The sequence below is a fragment of the Oryza glaberrima genome, chromosome 1 (assembly GCF_000147395.1).
Source record: "Oryza glaberrima chromosome 1, OglaRS2, whole genome shotgun sequence".
In the NCBI taxonomy this organism is placed as follows: domain Eukaryota; kingdom Viridiplantae; phylum Streptophyta; class Magnoliopsida; order Poales; family Poaceae; genus Oryza; species Oryza glaberrima.
Genome location: NC_068326.1, coordinates 33,473,467 through 33,489,925, shown reverse-complemented (window position 1 = coordinate 33,489,925; position 16,459 = coordinate 33,473,467). Strand labels below are relative to the sequence as shown.

General features: G+C 47.3%; 1 protein-coding gene and 1 long non-coding RNA gene across 2 annotated transcripts; one reads left to right on the top strand and one right to left on the bottom strand.

Moving 5' to 3' along the window:
* Window positions 1-6,230: 6,230 nt before the first annotated feature.
* On the bottom strand, window positions 6,231-8,360 carry LOC127760860 (uncharacterized). Its single transcript, XR_008015150.1, has 3 exons — window positions 8,318-8,360; window positions 6,706-6,808; window positions 6,231-6,609 (listed from the first exon to the last, which is right to left on the bottom strand). It is a non-coding gene; the product is annotated as an uncharacterized LOC127760860 (long non-coding RNA).
* A 412-nt stretch (window positions 8,361-8,772) lies between these two features.
* Window positions 8,773-10,118, top strand: LOC127756069 (universal stress protein PHOS32-like). The gene is made up of 4 exons (XM_052281572.1): window positions 8,773-9,019; window positions 9,149-9,258; window positions 9,351-9,469; window positions 9,649-10,118. Exons 1-4 carry the CDS (start codon window positions 8,836-8,838, stop codon window positions 9,722-9,724), a joined length of 489 nt encoding a protein of 162 aa, XP_052137532.1. The 5' UTR covers window positions 8,773-8,835; the 3' UTR covers window positions 9,725-10,118.
* The last annotated feature ends 6,341 nt before the right edge of the window (window positions 10,119-16,459 follow it).

Sequence of the window (16,459 nt, the reverse complement as noted above, 5' to 3'; positions counted from 1 at the left end):
CCGCCGCCGCGAGGCCGACCGGCCCTCTGCCCGCCGCCGCGCCGCCGCAAGGCCGCCGGCCGCCCAGGCCTCCACGCTGCCCGGGCCTCCGCGCTGCAGATTAAGAAGTGGGGAGGATGGGAGGGAAAGGAGGAGAGGCGCCGCCGGGCCTCTGCGCTGCAGATCAAGAAGTGGGGAGGATTGGGGAGGGAAAGGAGGAGAGGAAGAGATAAGGTGTAAGGAGCTAGTTAGAGGATAGGAGGAGCCGGGGGTTAAAGGGGAGAAAAAGGAGGAGAGGAAGAGATAAGGTGTAAAGAGTTAGAGGATAGGAGGAGCCGGGAGTTTAAGGAGAGAGGAGCGGGAAGGAGGAGGAGACCTCGATCCTATCCGCGCGCACACCTCCCCGTGCATGTCGATCTTTTTTCCCGGTTGGTGTTACCAACCGGGACTACAAATAGATCTTTAGTCCCGATTGGTAACACCAACCGAGAGTAAAGAGTATGTCGATCTTTTTTCCCGGTTGGTAATACCAACCGGGACTAAAGATCAAAAAGTACCTCTGAGCTTTTAAACCGGGACTAAAGATGTTTTTAGTCCCAGTTTTTAATACAACCGGGACTATTATGAAATCTTGCCGACCGACCAAATATGGTTTCTCCACTAGTGACACATGTACGAGATTTCAAAGTCCACATCCATCTGAACAAGACTCTAACACCTTTCATTCAGAAGGATGGTTTCCTTATACTTCGACCAAATTCCTTATGATTATGATAACCTTCCGTATACTTGAGGGTATACCATATTTATATATTGCGTAGCCCTATCAATATAAGGTATGCCTTATTCATAACCCTTAATACCCTCGACTCCCCCTCCGTCGCTGTCTCGATGACAGAGAGAGATGGAGGTTAGGGAGGGAGAAGAGAGAGACAGAGAGAGCTAGAGTAGATAGAGGTAGTAGAGAGGTGAGGGGAAAGAGAGAGGGTGAGACTCAAGAGACTAACAGGTTGGGCTCGCTGATTTTATTTTTTAAAAAAGAGTTGTTGACTCAATTGTCACATAGAACCAAAACAACTTCAGATTAGGTTAGGGGATGATTCGTTTGGTATTAATAGTTGAGAATAAAAGATATCTAGTTTTCAGATTTAGGGATGTAATTAGTACTACTCGTCCAATAATTCATAGGATAATTCATACTTTTCTCTTCTGAATAAGCCTAAACGGCCGTACTTCTATCGAAGTAGAAGTAGTACCGAGCAAAGTCCAATAGGATATTTCCCATGATACCTTTTGGATCTGGGTAGAGATATCATGTCTTTATAGTACTGATATATCCTTTTCTGAACCGAAGATAATACTGATATCTCTTCCATTTAGAAAGCAAATATCTTAGCTCGCGTGTGGATCCATCATCCATGTGTAAAGCTGGAGTAGTTTGGAAATTGACAATGCATGTCTCTGTACTGCCGCATCAATGAGAAGATCAGAAAACGCTATCCATGTGCATTATACTACTCCTACGTGCTAACAGGGCGTCGGCCCGTTTAGAATCCAAAATCTTCGGGTGGAAGCAAAGGATTACGCCATAATCACTTTTTATGCCTTACGCAGATCTTTTCCGGACACACGGTGGTAATATCATACTCTATTTTCTCTACTGGTGTACTCCAGATAACAATGTGACAAGGCGAGATTCTACTCCATTTCTGGCCATCGTGGTTGTAACTTGTAGATGGCAAGCGTCCTTTCGGGCCTATGGATGGTCATTTGCTGCTTGCTTACAATTATCATCTCTCTAGTGGCTCAGCTAACACGTCGAGTAAGTACAATTTGATCCACATCATTGCAAAATCACTATATTTAAAATAAATCATTACTATTTATAAAACCTATTATATGACCACTAAAATTTTACAAAATTTAATCCGAGCCATTGCTATAACTTACTTGTCGTCGTGCCTTAGGCCTCGCCAGTGAGCCATTGGAGAGGGTTGGCATCGAGGATGAAGAAAGACTGCCGTATACAGCATGGGGCCAGGGCAACTCTCCCTGGGCACCTTCCTAGCCATCTGGCCAAACAACAGTCGTATGTCATGAGATATATATGTCACCACCACCACAGAGTTCGCGAATGTCTATGGCATGAAAGATGGTGAAGGTGTCTGAGACGCTGGTGCAGGCGCCGAAGAAGATGCCGACGCGACGACGGTCATGGCTAGGGCAAAGATGAGTGGCGAGATATCTTTTCACCTCCATTTGGTTAGATTTAGTGTGCGGTGCTGCTACACTAGCTGAGCTCTAGCCCCGAACTACTACAAAGGTTCACTTTATTTTCTACCACTATTTCTCTTTTTTATAACTCTATATAAGTTAAATTCCACGTGAAATTTCGATAGGATGATAAATGCATTTCAATTTAATCTATATATTTTTTCTCATTGGAGTAAGTTCAAAGCATATAAGAACATTCCACACGTACGCTCGAGAGAGAAGAACAAACGAGTCAGCGACGGCGATGTTCTGGGGAGAAAAGCGAGCGACGAGTCGTCTGCTCGTCTCGCGGCGCGGATGCTCGGCCGCACGCACAGCGCAGGTACACACATGGGGGTGGCGCCGTGGTCGCTGCCGTTTCGATTCGCATTCGTGGAATTGTCGTGAGCTCGTGGCGGCAGCGGCGGCGCAGCGCGCTTTCGGTCGCTTGCGATCCGTTGGTCGGCCGACGTGGCGGTCACGCGTAGGCCGGTCCGGATGGCATCGGATGTTCTACTAGCAGCCTTTTTGGCACAGCAAAAGCGAAATCTTTCGCCGCTTTACAGAACGGCATCTCGGCGATTTGCGCTGCACAGTGCACATACGTTGGTGCTTTGCGTTCATGTGCTTCTTTCGCTTGCGTGAGTGGTGCTAGTAGCAGTTATCCAGCCTCTTGCTCCGCTGGAAACATCGGCAGATCTGCCAGTGCCAAGTACTGGGAGAATTAGCAGTCTGAATGTCTGATGGCGAACTCACAGTCACAGATGCAAGAAAGGATTTGTCCTTAAGGTGCTTTGCTTGAGAAAAATGCTGGACTTGAAGTTCACCGATTGCATCTTAGTTGCTTCCAGGCTTAGAAGTACGTACAATTCAACTATATTTAGTTAAGAAAAATCAATTTCAGACCCTTCTAAGAAAAAGTAAAACCCCTAGTAGCTGTCAAGTGCGAATTAAGTCTAAAACGCCACTCCTGCACCAAGTCTAATTTACTGTATTCCATTTTTGTTGATCTCCCTGCTGTTGCACCGGCAGAGACTGTACGCTCTATTACGGATTGGGTGGCGAAATTTGTTGTCAAGTCGAGCTGCTTACGGAAACCACTAGCACCCTGCACCCGACTTGTTCCACAATCACCCGCTAACCCACCAAATCGACCAGAAGAGACCGCGAAACGATAACCAATCCAACGTTTCGCGTGAACCAAACCATGTTGGAAGTATGCGGTCATCTCATCTTCAGGTGCTTTAATAATTCCTCTGCACTTCGAGAAGGCACTGCGTGTTGCGTATTGTACTGAACAATCTTTAACCGTGGTCACACCGAAAATTATTGGCGACCAGAGGAGTCTCTTTCGCCCGGGCAGTCTGCTACCGGTTGATGTTTCAATTTCAGTCGCGTTGTTTTGGTTATTGCTAACCTAACCGGTGACCATCCGGGGATCGAAGTCGAGCTCAAATAATTTGGTTCTGGTTCTACTCGGACAGCGACATCGCTGTTGCCAGGGGCGGGTCCAAGGGGTAGTCCAGATAGGCCCAGGACTACTCTAGAATTTGGCCCAGAGAAGACCCGGCATTCATTTTTATTGGCCCACGAAAAAAGCTTGGCCCATCAAACAAAAAAAACCCTAATCTCTTCTCTTCTCTCCCGTGCAATCTCCCCTCCCTTTCCGCCACTGCTCCCAAGTCCCAAACGACCGACGGCGACGACGGTCCCGCGAGCCACGACTCCGGCGCTCCTGCCATCCCGCGAGGCCGCTACTCGCGCCGCCGTTCCTCCCGCCGCGTCCAGCTGGCGGGCGGCGGCCTCCCGGCTCCCGCCAGGCGCGCGCGTCCAGCCGTGGCAGCGGCGCCGCTGCCTTCACGCGCCGCGCCGGCGCCCACGCGGCGCCGCGGCCGCACACTCTCCACGACTCCCTTCGCCCCTCACCGAGTCACCGGCGTGCCCCAGGCCTGGCCGGCTAGCGCACCTTCTCCGGCCGGCGGTTCCAACACCTAGCCGGCAGCCGCCCAGGCGCCACTGCCTCTCCGCTCACGCCGGCTAGCACACCCTCTCCGGCCGGCGGTTCCAGCACCCAGCCGGCAGCCGCCCAGGCGCCACTGCCTCTCCGCTCCGGCTCTCCGCCTCTCTGGACTCCGGTGAGTAATTCTAAACCTACTAGCTGATTTTGTCATTACTTTTTGGCCGTATTAGCCATAGATGTACATAATGACAACTATCATTTAGGCATTGAACAATATCAACAAACATGTTTAGAGAAATTCTTGGAACGATTAGTTATACATGCAGTAGAATCAGCTATTTTCCTATTTCTGAAATAGAGGCGAAAGACTGAGCAAACCATACTACTAGTGTACTACCCCTTCAATTTCATATGACAATTTTGCATGGTTTGATGGTTGTCAGGAGATTGAGCGTGATATCTTCTCCGATGTAAGTGAGGAAGACATAATTCACTCTTTCGTGACCATGAAGAAGCGTAAAGCTTAGTCTTGACTAGTATTAAGTATTGTAATATCCTATTTACATTGTTATTTAGGTAAGATTCAAACTTATTTGTTACTTTCTACTTGTATTGAATCATTTAGAGTTGCATACCATATCGATTACCACATTTTATATCGAATCATATTGTATTGTATTGTATTCGGATTTTTTTTGGCTAGGTCTACCCTGGGTTCAAATCCTAAGTCCTGTTGCAAGCTATCGCTCGAGTTGGTCAGTTTTGGAATAGCTCCACTAACCCAAAGAGCTGGGCGTGTTTACCTGATGATGGCAAAAGGATGCAGGAGCAGAACTGGTGAACGGCCGTCCGAAGCAGAGTCGGTACGAGACAAGAACGGGGCGTGTCTCTTGTTACACTTGGCGAGGCGCCTGTACCTGTGACCTCGTCTGATTCCTATTGCCTGAATAAATAAATACCCTAGATAGCTATGCTTCGCCTTTTTTTTTTTTGACTATTAAGGGTGACCCTCCCAAACACCCCCTGATACGGGAGGAGTATTTTTCAAGGTACGGGATGGTCTAATGATTAGAGAACTGAAGCTAAAAAAAATGAGCTATGATCTGCACAGAGGAGACTGCTGTGAGCGTGTGACCAACCCATCAACGGGTAGAGACTACTCCAACTACTTACTCCCTCCGTCCTATAAAAAACCAACATAGTACCGGATGTGACACATCCTAGTACTACAGGCCTCATTGTTTGCCTTTTTCCATGATAAGCCAAAATGGCTTATTAGGGAATAAAATTTAATTTGTAGATAAAACTTTTATATATGTGTTCTTGGTGACTTAAAAACCAATGCTGAAAAAGAAAATACGTTAAAAATATCTCAAAATCAATCTAAAAATTAAGTTTGAAAATTTAAAATTTACCTTTTTCTTTAGCTGATTAGGCCATCTGATGGGGAGCTACGAATCTGGACATACATATGTCCAGATTCATCATCCTAGAATATGTCAACATAGGCCTTGTTTAGTTGGTGAAATGAAAATTTTTAAATGTCACATCGGATGTTTGATCGGATGTCGGAAGGGGTTTTTGGACACGAATGAAAAAACTAATTTCATAACTCACCTGGAAACCGTGAGACGAATCTTTTGAGCCTAATTAATCTGTCATTAGCACATGTGGAATCTTTTGAGCCTAATTAATCTGTCATTAGCACATGTGGATTATTGTAGCACTTATGGCTAATCATGGACTAATTAGGCTCAAAGATTCGTCTCGCGATTTACATGCGAACTGTGCAATTGGTTTTTTATTTTATTTATATTTAATGTTTCATGCATGTATCAAAGATTCGATGTGATATTGATATTTTTAGAGAAAAAATTTTGGAAACTAACCAGGGCCATAACTCGATCTGCCCGGTACAGAAGCCTGATATTTTTGGGGCCGAAAAGCAGAGAAGCCCACATAGGTCGATATGACCCAAAGTAGTTGAGTATGTGAAAGGCCACCTCTCCAATATCACATCCAAGTTTCTCCTCCAAAACACAAATTATATCAGAATTGGTTGAATAATTTCCAAAAACAAAGCAACTTCAGTTTTGCATAACCTAAAGTCGATTAACAAATATTGTGCCAGACGCAGGACACCGCTAGGACTAAGCTATCATAAAAGCATGTTCTCTGCATATGAGCCTAGCCTATCCAATGTGAGGATCTTCTACCACCTTGTTGAATCTGTCCACTAAGAGCCTAACGCGATTCGAGTGGTAAGCCATAGTTAGCATCGCATTTACCGAAAGGACCTCAATGTAGACATCTGGCCTGCATTGTTTTATCCTCCTCTTTGCCTCGGCTACAGGGAGACCAACGACCGATGGCAATGGGTGCCCATACCCAAACCCTCTGCCTTGTGATCGTCGAACCTAACGAAAGACACAGATCAAATCAGAAACTTGTTGTCATGTTGGGAAACAAATAGAGAGAGAGAGAGAGAGAGGAATCTTGTAGTATCAATTAACCTTGGATGTTTTTGGTTTTCTCTTGATTAGAACCTTGGATGGTTATTCTGAAACCTTGCCTTTGTCTGTCTTCGCACCCATTAGGAACTATGGGTTCTTCACACTGAGACACCAGTTGATCTGGATTACATCATTTCACAACAAAACTTGCTCGCGAAAAGATATACAAACTATATGGATAGTCTTAGGGTCTGTTTAGTTCGCGAAAAGAAAATTTTTAAGTATCACATCGAACGTTTGACCGGATGTCGGAAGATGTTTTTGGACACAAATGGAAAAACTAATTCCATAACTCGCCTGGAAACTACGAGACGAATCTTTTAAGCCTAATTAATCCATCATTAGTACATGTTGGTTATTATAGCACTTATGGCTAATCATGAACTAATTATGCTCAAAAGATTCGTCTCGCGATTTCTCCCCTAACTGTGCAATTAGTTTTTTAATTTATCTATATTTAATACTTCTTGCATGTGTCCAAATATTCGATGTGATATTTTTAGGAACTAAATAGGGCCTTAAATGACATATTAATAATCCTTCCAGCCAGTATAAAAGATGTATACGTAAGATAGACATATTGAATGCATCAGAGTAATTCACACAGCGGTTTATGAGGAAAAGAACACCCAACATTTTTTTTTGCCTGGTACATAAATGAATTGATCTTAAATTAGACGCATCATCAACTTGTTTATCTATTATTCTCCCTACATAATAAAAATCCTAATCTTGCTTTGATAACTCCATCAGTAGTATTTTGGTAGCATAAAACAAACACTCACGGGGGAATACAGTTATGACTCATGACCATCAGTTTACGGCCGTGTTTAGTTACCTAAATTCCCAACTTTCCATCATATCATATCACATTGAAAACTTTTCTACACACATAAACTACCAACTTTCTTCTAACTTCCTAACTTTTCCACCATCTAAACACAGCCTACAATTCACTTAGATATTGAAACAGGTATTTTTCTGAAATAGAAAAGAACTAGGTTTTTGTAATGTCAAAAATTTTCCGGTTCATGGATAAAGTGGTGCTAGCGAGAACATTTCAGCACTCTAAGATCTCATTTGAAACAAATAAAAGACATAATTTTTTTTAAAAAAATATCCTATGTAAAATAATCCTAATGAGACATTTGAAAAAAGGGTTTGATTTCTATCAATTCCTTTAAAATCTATGGAATGGACTATTCTAGAAAAAATAGAGGAAAATAATCATAGAATCTCATATCATGCTTTCTTCTTCATGTATTTCATGCTTTCTTCTTCATGTATTGTTAGTTCCTAAAATCTGCATGCTGTTTATCAATTAAACGACAATTTGGAAGCCTTTTTATATTTCAAAATTCTATAAGAATCTAATAAGTATGATATTCTACTTCTATGATTTTTCTATTAATGTGTTTTGACAATCTCGCGTTCATAATATTCCAATCTTAGGAAACATATATGGTGAGGGAAAAAGGAAGTGAAATATGAGAGTCGGTGTATCTAGTACCACGTTCTTGCTACTAATTACCAAGAACTTTTGATCTTAACGGGGACTGATAAATGATTCGAAACATTTAATAACCAAAGAAAAAGTCGATTATCGTCGTACCAGATGGAGATGGCGATGAAGCAGATGCGGCGGTATAGGAAACGTATACACGAGAAAGAAAATCTATGTTTATAACTTTATATATATATAGCGGCGGTTAGGGTTGAATCCGGGTGAGATCAGAATTCAGAAACAATCAGACTTTCTTTCCTTTGAAGTCCCCAACTGAACCGTCCGAACCGCATGCCCGGCCAACGCGCCACGCGTCTGATCCCCCGGCGCCTTCGCCTGCATGGTTGGCCATGTGGCACGACGCATGGCACGGCGAAACGTACGTACGCCGTACGCGACGCACACCCAGCGCGCGCGCGGCGCGGCCTCGCGCACCGCCGAATCTCTCTCGGGTCGCACCACATCCAGCGTCCCACGGCCCACCACCGCCCACCGATCGAAAACACAACAAATTCCAGCGCAAACCCGGGGGGACGCGCACAAAGCCACACCCACACGTGCCGCATAGACCATCGCGGACCAAAGGAAACTGAGAGGTCGTCGTCGTCGTTTGCTCCGGGATCGAGATGACGGAGGCGGGCGGCGAGCGCAGGATCGGCGTGGCCATGGACTTCTCGCCGAGCAGCAAGAAGGCGCTGCAGTGGGCGGCCGACAACCTCCTCCGCAAGGGCGACACCCTCGTCCTCCTCCACATCCGGCACCACGGCCGCGACGAGGCCAAGAACGTCCTCTGGTCTCACACCGGATCACGTACGTAATAGTAATACTAAGAGAGAACCGCACCGAGTTTACCTCTTGCATTCTAAATTTTGAATGCCTTGATCTCCCATCGAAAATTGTCATGTCATGTCGCGTCGTCTCTGTACTGATCGCACGCAGCGCTGATCCCGCTCGAGGAGCTCATGGAGACGGCGGTGAGGCAGCGCTATGATATACCTTCGGACGAAGAGGTGTTCGACATGCTCAACGCCGTGTCCCGGGAGAAGGAGGTAGGCTGGCTCTATATATGCTGGTGCTGCATGCATGGCAGCATGCTTTGTCTTGCCTTTCAGGTCGAGAGGCCTGATGTTGTTTGTATCAGCTGTCCGTGGTGCTGAAGATGTACTGGGGCGAGCCGAGGGAGAAGGTGTGCGAGGCTGTGGGGGAGCTCAATCTCGAATCGCTCGTCATGGGCAGCCGTGGCCTCGGCCAGATCCAGAGGTGTGTGAATGATACGACGGTATAGCATTGACATGTTTCTAGAAACTTTCAGTCTGGTTTCTGTTTGAGCAACCAGAGATTCATCAGGGGCAGCGATACAATATCCCCTTGTAGCATCATTTTCAGAAAGCTGAATTTCTGATCCAGTACTTTGCTTGATTTTTAAATTGTATTTGCAGGATTCTGCTGGGAAGTGTGACTAACTACGTGCTGTCGAATGCGTCTTGCCCTGTGACCGTCGTCAAGGCAAAGTAGTCGCTACTCTTACAGCAATGCAAACCTGCATCCTGGACAGAAACAATCCAATGTATATTGCGTGTTGTACCCTAACTTGTCACCTAATAGTACTGCAGTGCTGTTTCATTTGCAGCTGTATTGGAGTATGTCCGTATAGTTGAATAATCCTGGATGTCTTTGTTTGCTGTTGTACCTGGAAGCTGGAAGCCTGGAATCGTAATACATGTTGTTAGTTCTGAACATGTTACTGCTATCTTTAAAAGAAAGACATTAATTAGCCCAACACGGCAACACTGGCAGGTACGCTGTACATTTTATACATCTGCACTAGGCACACTGTGAAATCTGAGTTATCCTTGTTCAAAACTGCAAAAATTATACTAGTTGCTATTAAAAGCCACGGGATGGGTATGAATCAAGCAAGAACAAAGTGGCACAAGAGTTCACAGTGACAAAGTCACTATGCTGTTCTATCTTCGGTCTTCCCCGCTTGAATCAGACACTATATTCTTGCATGTAAACTGATAAAAAAATCACTGTCGGAACATAATTCTTCTCTTCGATTTCAAGAACATCCGATGAGCCGAGCTTTAGCCAATTGAAACAACGAGTCAACTAGAGCCATACGACTACTGCTTGAACTGTTTAAGCATAAAGCATCATTGCTTCTTTATTAGTATTCCATAAGCCTTGTGGCTGTGAAGGATCAAGGGCTCGAGGCGTCCTCAGCGCCTCTCAGGTCCAGAAGTTATCTAAAGAAACTAGAGAACAGAAAAAACACAGCACTACAGCAGTGTCATCAAGAAAACGAAATCACAGTAACACACTCGGATCAGATGTAGAGATGAGCCTCCAAGATGACAAGGAACAGCATGAGCAGCAGGCCGTAGATGACGGCATGGACCACGATGGACGCCAAGCTGGTCTTCATGTTCATGAAGTCCACCGGCCGGTTCCTGCCCGGCATCTGCAGGATGCCTCCCGGGCACAGCAGCGCGAACAGCGCCGACGCGATGATCGCCGGCGCCCAATCCTTCATCTCCTACCACCCAACTGCAGCTTCAGTTACAAAGCTCTGCTCGGCCAATGAGAGAAGAGGGTGGAACAAGAGAAGGCAGCGCAAGAGTGGATGCTGCTCTTAAGGCAAGGGCGACACGGAAAATATGCTCTTGGGATAAAAAGATGGCGGAAAAGGAGGGCATCGAGCATCGAGCACACTTCCACGTTTCCACCGGTGTTGAGAGAATCACTGAATCAGTGGACTGGTTTGATTGGTGGTGGCCGGAGGAGTACATCATCATAGCGGCGAATCGAAGCTTTTCGGCATGGAAATGCGGCTTTTTTTGGTGGGATTAGTTTTAAGCTACGCTTTTATGTAGTCAGGTCTAGTGTCGAAGAAAAAGGTCTGGCCCACGGAACTGAAGTTCAGATTAGATTACACATTGTTAATTTGACAAAGGAATAAGTTTACTTAAGGTCCTTCAATTTGCAATCGAGTCTAAAATTCAATCCTGAATCGCAATACCAGATATAACACGCCACTCAACTTACAAAACAGGTGTACCCGAGATCCATGGGCAATATAGCGTCCAGTTTTGACTGATGTGGGAGCACATGTTAGCTGCCAACTCTTCTTTCTCTCTTCCCCATCTCTCAAATTCTCAAGCATTCAAGTGGCAACTGATGGGAGGGCAATGAGCGGTGGTCAACAAGAGGGTAGTGAGCGGCGGAGAGATGAGCCACATCCAACATGGAGAGGGGTGCCCGACGGGGAGGGCTATGCCTGATCAGAGGGTGGCGGGGAGAAGGACGACCACTAACTTGGAGAGGGTGGCAACCGACGGGAGGAAGCGAGTGGCGCGCGGCGGGGAGAAGGACAGCGCCGACTTGGAGAAAGGCAGAGGCTGCACTCGTGGATGGAGTCATGGAGGAGCCATCAGACACGGCCACCGCCGTCGTCACCCGCTGCCACCCAACTCCTCTCTTGTCGGCCGCTCAAGGAGTTATGAGGGCCAAGCTCACTCGACCGCCGCTACCTAACTCCACTGTTGTCGAATATTGACCTTCTACTCAACAGCCGCTGCACTGTAGAGAAGGGGAACCGAAGGTGCAGCGGAGGCCGGGGGTAGGGGTGAGGTGGTCCATCACGGAAGCCCGCTAATGCCTAGCTCCCCTCCCATTGGCCATCGGCCTTCTCCCCGTTGGCCGCCGCCGCGCTGGAGAGATGGGCAATCAGAGGTGCGGTGAAAGGCCGAGGGTGGCAGGTAGTCCACCGCGGAAGCGCGCTGCCCTTCCCGCCCGCCGTTGACTAGCTCCTCTCCTGCCGATCACCGGCCCTCTCCTCATCAGTCACCGCACTAGAGAGATGGGGAATTGGAGGTGCGGTGGAATACTGGGGGGATGAGGGAAGGTGGTTTACACCGGTTTTACAAGTTGAGGGACGCGTTTTATTTGTTAATGCGGTTTAGGGACGAATTACAAACTAGGTGATAAATCGAGGGTTCTAGAGTGAACTTTTTTTTCCTCTAACAGCTAGACTGGAGCATGCATGGCCCGGTTCCGTTTAAGATGGGTTATTGCCGCAAAGTCGCAGCCCAAAAGGCTTAAAGCAAGTAGGCCAACCTGATTACTCTATATGTATTGTACAATAAAATATCTGGGCTGGACTGGACCAACAACAACCTTTACCCTGAGCAATAAGTCTATTATACCTCCCGCAACTCATGTCCCTGGTTGAATAGCATCCCACCATCATAAAACCGGGTATAACCTGTCCCCTAACTCCCAAAACCATTGCAAATTGACTCTTGGGTGGTTTCAAAGGCGGTTTCGTCCAACATGGCAGTTGACTTACTAAGTCATCAGATGGAACCCACTTGTCAGTGGTCTCCACCTCATCCCATTTTTCCCCTCACCTCCCCCCCCTCTCTCTCATCTCTTCCTCTCCTTTCACTTCCATCAATAGAGGCAGGGTGGCGGCGATGGTGCATGGGGGAGGAGCTCGCCAGATGGACGATAGCCGCGCGTGGGATGAGATCATCAGCCGTCTGCGTGGGGGGGAGTAGCTCCTCGGCATGGCGGCGGCCAACACCCTCATCGATCTCCTGCGACGACCCGGCTTGAGTGCGCCGACAAGGCTTCTTCGCCACTCCTCATCTCGCGTCCTCCCTCCTCCTCCCCCTTTGCCCCCATTGCGTGGTGGCGGCGGCGGTGGCTGGCGGGTGACCCCAAGAGGGGGGAGGCTGGACGGTGGTGTCTAGAGGCAAGGAAGCAGCGGCCTTTGCGTCGTCATCGAGGTGGATGCCGGGGAGGTGGAGCCTAACAATCTTGGGCACCAGGGTGGAAACAATGATGACGTGGGAGTAGGAGCACGGTGTCCTCGAGGCGCACGCCCACGCGGGAGGAGAGCGTCGACTTCGGCGGCGCCTAGGGCAGGTGGGGTCGGTGGGGGGGCGTATCGGTCGGCGGCGGTGGATTGGAGTGGGGGACGTGGCGAAGGCGATGCGTAGCCGCGTGGGGAATGTGTGCGACCACAGTGGCCACTGATAATGGGCCCCACCGTTTTTCATTTTTATTCTTGTCACTGTCATTTTTATTCTTGTCACAAGATGACTCAACTAGTCAATGGAGTCAGAAAATGCCACGTGGGACAAAACCACCTCCAAAACTAGGGGAATTGATTTGCATCGGTTTTTAGAGTTTAGGATGGGTTATACCCGGTTTTACGATTGAGGGATACTATTCAACCAGAGACGTGAGTTGAGGGAGGTAGAAGAGACTTATTCCTTACCCCCGACGACCTGCAAATAATAGCCCGATCCAATAGGACCGAACTGTTTGTCTTCCCCTTCTATCTATGTGTCCCCGTGTAACCGTGTGCTTGCCCAACGCCCAGTGGAAAGTTATGGTCTACATGCACAAGCTTGAGTTGGGCAACTGCATTTACGAATGTCACACAGGAAGATGTTGTATCACGATTCGCCATTGTTACACGCTTGCACGACGGGCGCCCGGGTGAAGAGAATCAGTCCATACGCACGCCCTGTGCCCGTGTCACATTCGGCGTGTGAGGCCGATAAGGTATGTTTGGGTTGCGTTTTTAATGAGGACATGCTTTTCCTCAATACACCACCATATAGCCTCATGGACCAACGTGTGCTCTCATCACTCTCTAGCACGCCCACATGGATCCTTTTGTTGGAAAATTCAGAGTTTTCTAAAGCAACACAGAAATTGTCTTCAGTCGTCCTTTGGTTTTTATTACGCCATCAACTTGCTTGTGTGTAGAGCTCCAGCTTGAAGTAAGAGCAAGTTTAATAGTCTAGCTAACTGCTAACTTCAAATCATCTATAGCCAATGTAATAGCCAATTCATATAATAGTTAGTTACTATACTATTAATATCTGATCATACCTATCATACACACGTTACATCTTGGACTCCGTACTGCAGCTGGCTCGCTGCTTTTCTCTCTCTTCATTTATCTCTTTAAAATATATTTATAGCTGGCTTATAGCCTACTATTGTACATGCTCTAACGATGCCCATGCATGGTGGTGACTGGTGACCATCTACCAGCTGCTATCAAATGGAGGTCGGCCACCGGCAACGGTGACACGGCCGGTACACGCTAACTAAACTAGGCACATAAATAGCCAAACACTGACAAGGACCAGAACACCAAATGCTGTATCTAATGGTGCACATCGACCTTCCAACTGAACTCTGCATTTGACTTCCCCTCTTAACTGGTCCACACGACAACACTTACCAGTTGAAGAGTGTCTCAGCTTACCCTGCAATGAGGTCTGATCAGGTGCCGCGCGATGTCACATGACGCCAAGCCAAAATATTGCACTCTGGAAGAGACCTGCCTGGCTGCCCGTGCCGAAGCGAGCCGAGCGCGACGCACGCCGCGCCACGGAGAAAATTGCCATTGCCGTGTGCATGGACGCTCGTCTCGAGCCGTGGCGTAGCATGCTGGGTTAGTTGTGTGCAGCCCAGTGGGGAAGCGTGGACGGACAGGCACGCCGCGACAAGCGTAGCTTCCTTCGGAGTTTGGCCCTCAGAGCGTCTGCTGCACAGTATCAACACAGGCTTTTTTGGCTTATCGGAGCAGAATGCAGTACTCCGTATGGGACCGTGTTGTGTCGGACTTGGAACGTTCTTTATGTGTTTGTGGGGATGCCCAGTGAGTGGAGATAGGAGTAGAAAATTGATGCACCCTTTGACATTGGGTCCCTAAGACTGTCTTTAACAGTTTGCCCATCACGGTACCTAAACCCACATATGGGTCATCCGATGAAAAAATCGGAGGCCAACAGAGTACCCAAACCGGAGACGCAATTTGCGTCGGAGTCGAGTGAGAACGCAAAAATGCGTCCGTCTCTCTCCTCAACCCAAATCGGTGCCGCCCGCCCCGCCACCGCCTCGTCTAGGCTCGCCGCTCGCTGCCACCGCGTGCTCGTGGTCATCCTTCCCGTGCGGGTGCTGCATCAGCCCGCCACTGCACGGTCTCGCTGCCGGACTTGTGGCTGAGCTCCCGTGTGAGTCGGGGACGCGGAAGCGGACGACGAGGCGAGTCGGGTTTAGACGCCGGCGCGGCGAGGCGAGCCCTCGGACGATGACGGTGAGTCGGGCCCGCGACAGGGAGCGACCGGCGCAGCGAGGCGGGTCCGCGGCGGGGAGGGAGGGAGGCGCGGTGCTCGGCGGGGAGGGAAGCGGGCGGCTTGGAGAACGAAAGAATTGGGTGCGTGACCCGGACATCCCGCGTGACCTAAATGAACAAATTTGGGTGAAGGCTGTTGGAGACAGTCTAACGTTGGGGTTCTCTCACATGGAGTAAACAAGGCTGACATTCAAACAGTACTGGCTGCCACCGTGTTTTCTTTCCATATTTAACGGCTTGCTCTCCATGACCTTAACTTGACAGTGTCCTACAGTAAGAGCAAATAAGAGCAAATTTAACAATATAACCAACTACTAACTCTAAATTATTTATAGTCAACTTAAGGGCATCCACAATGTAGTCCTAAACTGGTACATAAGCAATATAGTATTCCATTCAACCACCTAGTAACATTGTGGAACTAGTCCATAGCAAAGAAATAACAAAAGCTACCCATAAACATATAGCTGCCCATAGAGGATAAAATATATTATGTGTCTCTACTTTTTTTCTCCTCTTAATGCTATTTACTATCTATATACATTGTGAAGGTTACAATAGTTAAAATCTATATATATGGGTCCCATCTATATGGACTACTTTAGCCATATACATTATTGTTGCCTTAATAACTAATTCATACTCCATCCGTCCCAAAATATAAGAACCTAGAACCGGATGAGACATTTACTAGTACATCCAGTCTTATATTCTTATATTTTGGGACGGATTGAGTACAATAATTACCTATAAACATATACTAGACTATTAATACATGGTCTCACCTGTCATATATACGTTGTGTCTTGGAGTCCATGATACACCTAGCTACAAATCTGTAGCCCGTTGATTTTCTTTCTCTTCTTTTATCTCCTCGATATGTGTTTAAGCTGGCTTATAGTTTGCTATTGTACGTGCTCTAAGCCAGCTATAAACACATTTTGAAAAGATAACAGAAGCTCTCCTAAGCAGTCCAGGTTTTCACCAAGATTTTTAAAAACTGTCAGCTTCTCTAGATTTTCACTTCTCACAATCTAAGCTATGCAAACTGGACCTTAATTATGATTGTTAGGGACGGATCGGTC